At 41.1% G+C, this 4,889-nt stretch overlaps 1 protein-coding gene across 1 annotated transcript in view; it reads left to right on the plus strand.

Annotated features, from left to right (window-relative positions):
* The first annotated feature begins 1,031 nt into the window (after window positions 1–1,031).
* Window positions 1,032–4,889, plus strand: part of pitrm1 (pitrilysin metallopeptidase 1) — a 17,492-nt gene continuing 13,634 nt past the window's right edge. The window contains exons 1-7 of the mRNA XM_030775543.1: window positions 1,032–1,200; window positions 1,486–1,588; window positions 1,866–1,972; window positions 2,177–2,328; window positions 2,563–2,677; window positions 2,813–2,909; window positions 3,528–3,688. Coding sequence (XP_030631403.1) covers window positions 1,154–1,200; window positions 1,486–1,588; window positions 1,866–1,972; window positions 2,177–2,328; window positions 2,563–2,677; window positions 2,813–2,909; window positions 3,528–3,688 — 782 coding nt within the window. The 5' untranslated portion in view covers window positions 1,032–1,153. The remainder of the gene's footprint in view (window positions 1,201–1,485; window positions 1,589–1,865; window positions 1,973–2,176; window positions 2,329–2,562; window positions 2,678–2,812; window positions 2,910–3,527; window positions 3,689–4,889) is intronic.

Consider the following 4,889-nt stretch of genomic DNA (forward strand, 5'->3'; position numbering starts at 1 on the left):
CACTTGCTGTTGTTGTTATGGTTTTTGTTGTTTGTTTTTTTGTTTGTTTTTTCTGGTAAAGAAAAAAACTGAATGAATGACAAGTTGTGTCCAAACTCAACTTTAAAATCAAGTCTACAGTCCAATGTCTAATACTATATGTTGTAATTAATATTTTCTGTCTCAAAATGACAAGCAGAGCTCAGAAAACCAGTCAGTGTTTCAGATGAAGTTATCCAGTTTTTCATGCTCAAATACTCCTCATGCTTTTCCAAATAAGGAATAAAAAAGGTGTCAGAGAGAATAGCTCCACACACACACACACAAGCGCACACACACACACACACACACACAGGCACAAACACGCACGCACACATGCACGCAAGCACACACACAGGCACAAACACGCACGCAAGCACACACACACACACACATCAAATGCACGTACTCGCAATGCCATTCTTCATTCACGTTCGATAATTAATAATGTCGACGGGATCTTAAACTTTCACAAAAGCATATTCTCTTCATAAAATATAGGACACGAAGCACTCTGAGTTACTTCATTTTTCGTCATGAATAAGGTTTTTGTGCCTTCAAGACCATTAACCCTAGACATCCCCTGAAGTCCTGTAAAAAGCCGAGCTGTACTGCCAATGCCTGGCAAACTGGGTGCATTACAGCGAAAAGACGAGGGGACAAACGCGAGTCATGATGAAATTTACGTGTAAAAAACCCCACTCGACAGAGAACAGATCTGACCCAAACACCTGGTTAAATGTCTCGGAGAGACTCGCTCATATTAAAAAGAAAATAATACGACTGAGATACACATTCTTCGGTATCTCTGTTTTAAATCTGTACCGGCATTTCGCTTCAAAGTCATGCTTGTATAACGTCTCTAAGGGCGGTTCAGGTCTAATCCAATCATCCACGCTCTTCGTTGTCAGTCTAGCCAATAGAAAATAGGATTGTAGGACGGTCGCCTTTCGTCCAACGCGCAGGCGTCAGTGTGACAGCATCGGGCATGGACAGACAGTAACTGTTATTGTATGAGGAGAGAGAGATGGACATTTAGCCAGGTTCTGATTGATTATATTACTGCTCTTCAGTCTTGATCTTTGGCTGATGAAGTATTTAATTCATAGTAGTATTCGAGGCATTCCGTTTGACCATGTTTAGGCAAAGTTTAACAGTGCTGAAAAAACTTCGGCATTTAAGGTGAGTCTTTGGTCTGTCAACATAGCCCATCTTTGGCTCGCTGCAAAGATACTGAGTATTTTTTTTTTTTTTTAGCTAGGTTCAGGGTATTATGAGTTTATTGCCCCTGTTTTGAGTACAGTTGTAATTATCATGTTTAATATGCGTTGGATAAAACAAAGAAGTTATTGCAGTAGTGAATACTCGGCGTGTGTCCAGCAGGTCTGATGCAACAGCGGCATTCGGTTCAGAAACGTGTTTTGTCTTAAATCTGAGACTTCAGAGCGCTCTTGTTTTGTTGTTTAGTTTCCAAAGCCGAAGTCCATGGCGGTGCCGGAGTACCTCCGCCCCAGAAAAAGCGCTTCAGTACCAAGTGGGTCAGAATATTCACGGCTTTACAGTTACAGAGGTACAGCTGGAATAACTTTTTTTCTCATCACACAAGAAATCTTAAATTATAATCAAAAACAAGGAAATTGTCAAATGAATCGTTGTCAAATGTGTCTCTACCCACCTTTCATCATACATCCGGAGTTAATCTGAGCAAAGCGATACAAATGAGAATCTGAGAAATGAGTAATAATATGTAAACATTATGCAGACGTGGTTTGTATGTCGTAAAGACGTAATGAGGGTTCATATAATTGAGTCATATGTCGTGAATATGTAAATTTATGGTTGTGTAGGTGACGGCTGTTCCGGACTTGTTTCTGACGGCTGTTAAACTAACACATGACGTCACAGGTGCTCAGTACCTGCACGCAGCCAGAGATGACTCTAACAACCTTTTCAGGTAGAGAGAGAGTGTGTGTGTGTGTGTGTGTGTGTGTGACACTTCTGTTATCAATACCCAATGCCATGTTGGATGTCTGCGACCTCTACAGAATATGTCTCAATGTGAAAGTGTTTCAGTTGCTACACAATTTCTGTTTATTTTAGTTTATTAATAGATTTTCATTCAGAGTTCAGAATGTACCTCTCACTCTCTTTCTCTCAGTGTCCAGTTTCGGACCACTCCCATGGACAGTACCGGGGTTCCTCATATTCTTGAACACACAGTTCTGTGTGGTTCTCAGAGGTTCCCCTGTCGAGACCCTTTCTTCAAAATGCTCAACCGCTCACTCTCCACATTCATGAATGCCTTCACAGGTACTGCTCTCTCTCTCTCTCTCCCTCTCTCTCTCTCTCTCTCTCTCCCTCTGTCTCTCTCTCTCCCCCTCTCTCCCTCTCTCTTTCTTTGTCTCTCTCTGTGTGTGTATGTGTGTGTGTGTATGTGTATGTGTGTGTGTGTGTGTGTATGTATGTGTGTTTAAGTGTATGTGTATGTGTGTGTATGTTTGTGTAGTGTTTCTCTAACAGTTCCTGTTCTTTCTCCTCTGCCAGCGAGTGATTACACCATGTATCCCTTCTCCACTCAAAACGGAAAGGATTTCCAGAATCTTCTGTCTGTTTATCTGGACGCTGTCTTCTTCCCTTGTCTCAGGGAGCTGGATTTCTGGTACACACGCATAGATATCATTTTCTCACACACACACACACACACACACACACACACACACACACGTATATAGTTATATATATGTATATATATACAAATGTATGTCTGTGTGTGTGTGTGTGTGTGTGTGTGTAGGCAGGAAGGCTGGAGACTGGAGCATGACAATCCCACTGATCCTGATTCTCCTCTGGTCTTTAAAGGAGTCGTTTTCAATGAGATGAAAGGAGCATTTGTGAGTGACTTGTTCTCCTCTCTACATATTTATCTAAAACACAAACGAGAATCTGACAGATCTGTGATCAGTGGTGTTCTGTGTTCTAATAGCTTGTTCTCCTCTCTACATATTTATCTAAAATACAAACGAGAGTCTGACAGATCTGTGATCAGTGTTCTTCTGTGTTCTAATAGCTTGTTCTCCTCTCTACATATTTATCTAAAACCCAAACAAGAATCTGACAGATCTGAGATCAGTGTTCTTCTGTGTTCTAATAGCTTGTTCTCCTCTCTACATATTTATCTAAAACACAAACGAGAATCTGACAGATCTGAGATCAGTGTTCTTCTGTGTTCTAATAGCTTGATCTTAATCTTGACCTTGACCGTGACCTAGAGAACTAGATAGAGAACTGTTTTAAACTTTTGGGGAAAAAAGTCAGTACAATGTTGTGTCCGTATCATTTTAAAACCTTCATGAATTATGACTAAAAGTCTAATGGGACTTCTTTATGTGTGTGTGTGTGTGTGTGTGTGTGTGTGTCTGTCTGTGTGTGTGTGTGTGTGTGTGTGTGTGTGTGTGTCTGTGGTGCGTGTCTGTGTTTGTTTGTTTGTGTGTGCGCGTGCGTGTGTGCAGTCTGATAATGAGAGAATCTATGCACAAAGACTGCAGAATAAGCTGCTGCCTGATCATACATACTCAGTGGTGTCTGGGGGAGAACCTCTGGCCATACCTGACCTCACCTGGAACCAGCTCAGAGAGTTCCACGCCACACACTATCACCCCAGCAACGCACGGTACACACAGACTCACACACACACACACACACACTCACACATACACACACAGACTCACACACACACACACACAGACTCACACACACACACACACACACACACACACTCACACATACACACACTGACTCACACACACACACACATACACATACAGACTCACACACACACACACACACACACACACACTCACACATACACACACTGACTCATACACACACACACACACACACACACACACACACTCACACTCACACATACACGCACAGACTCACACACACACATACATACATGCCTACATCCACCAGTTTCTAAAAGCCAGTTCCCTTAATTACCTCAGTGAGGTGTGTTAGAGCAGGAGGAGGGTCTCAGAACTGCAGGGCAGTGGGTTAAAACAGTGGGTTAAAACAGTGGGTTAAAACAGTGGGTTAAAACAGTGGGTTAAAACAGTGGGTTAAAACAGTGAGTTAAAACAGTGAGTTAAAACAGTGAGTTAAAACAGTGAGTTAAAACAGAGAGTTAAAACAGTGGGTTAAAACAGCGGGTTAAAACAGTGAGTTAAAACAGAGAGTTAAAACAGTGAGTTAAAACAGTGAGTTAAAACAGTGGGTTAAAACAGCGGGTTAAAACAGTGAGTTAAAACAGAGAGTTAAAACAGTGGGTTAAAACAGTGGGTTAAGACAGTGGGTTAAAACAGTGAGTTAAAACAGTGGGTTAAAACAGTGGGTTAAGACAGTGAGTTAAAACAGTGAGTTAAAACAGTGAGTTAAAACAGTGGGTTAAAACAGTGAGTTAAAACAGTGGGTTAAGACAGTGGGTTAAAACAGTGAGTTAAAACAGTGGGTTAAAACAGTGGGTTAAAACAGTGAGTTAAAACAGTGAGTTAAAACAGTGAGTTAAAACAGAGAGTTAAAACAGAGAGTTAAAACAGTGAGTTAAAACAGAGAGTTAAAACAGTGAGTTAAGACAGTGGGTTAAAACAGTGAGTTAAAACAGTGGGTTAAAACAGTGGGTTAAGACAGTGAGTTAAAACAGTGGGTTAAAACAGTGGGTTAAAACAGTGGGTTAAAACAGTGGGTTAAAACAGTGGGTTAAAACAGTGGGTTAAAACAGTGAGTTAAAACAGTGAGTTAAAACAGTGGGTTAAAACAGTGAGTTAAAACAGTGAGTTAAAACAGTGGGTTAAAACAGTGGGTTAAAACAG

This window comes from Chanos chanos, chromosome 5 (assembly GCF_902362185.1).
Source record: "Chanos chanos chromosome 5, fChaCha1.1, whole genome shotgun sequence".
Taxonomy (NCBI): Eukaryota; Metazoa; Chordata; class Actinopteri; order Gonorynchiformes; family Chanidae; genus Chanos; species Chanos chanos.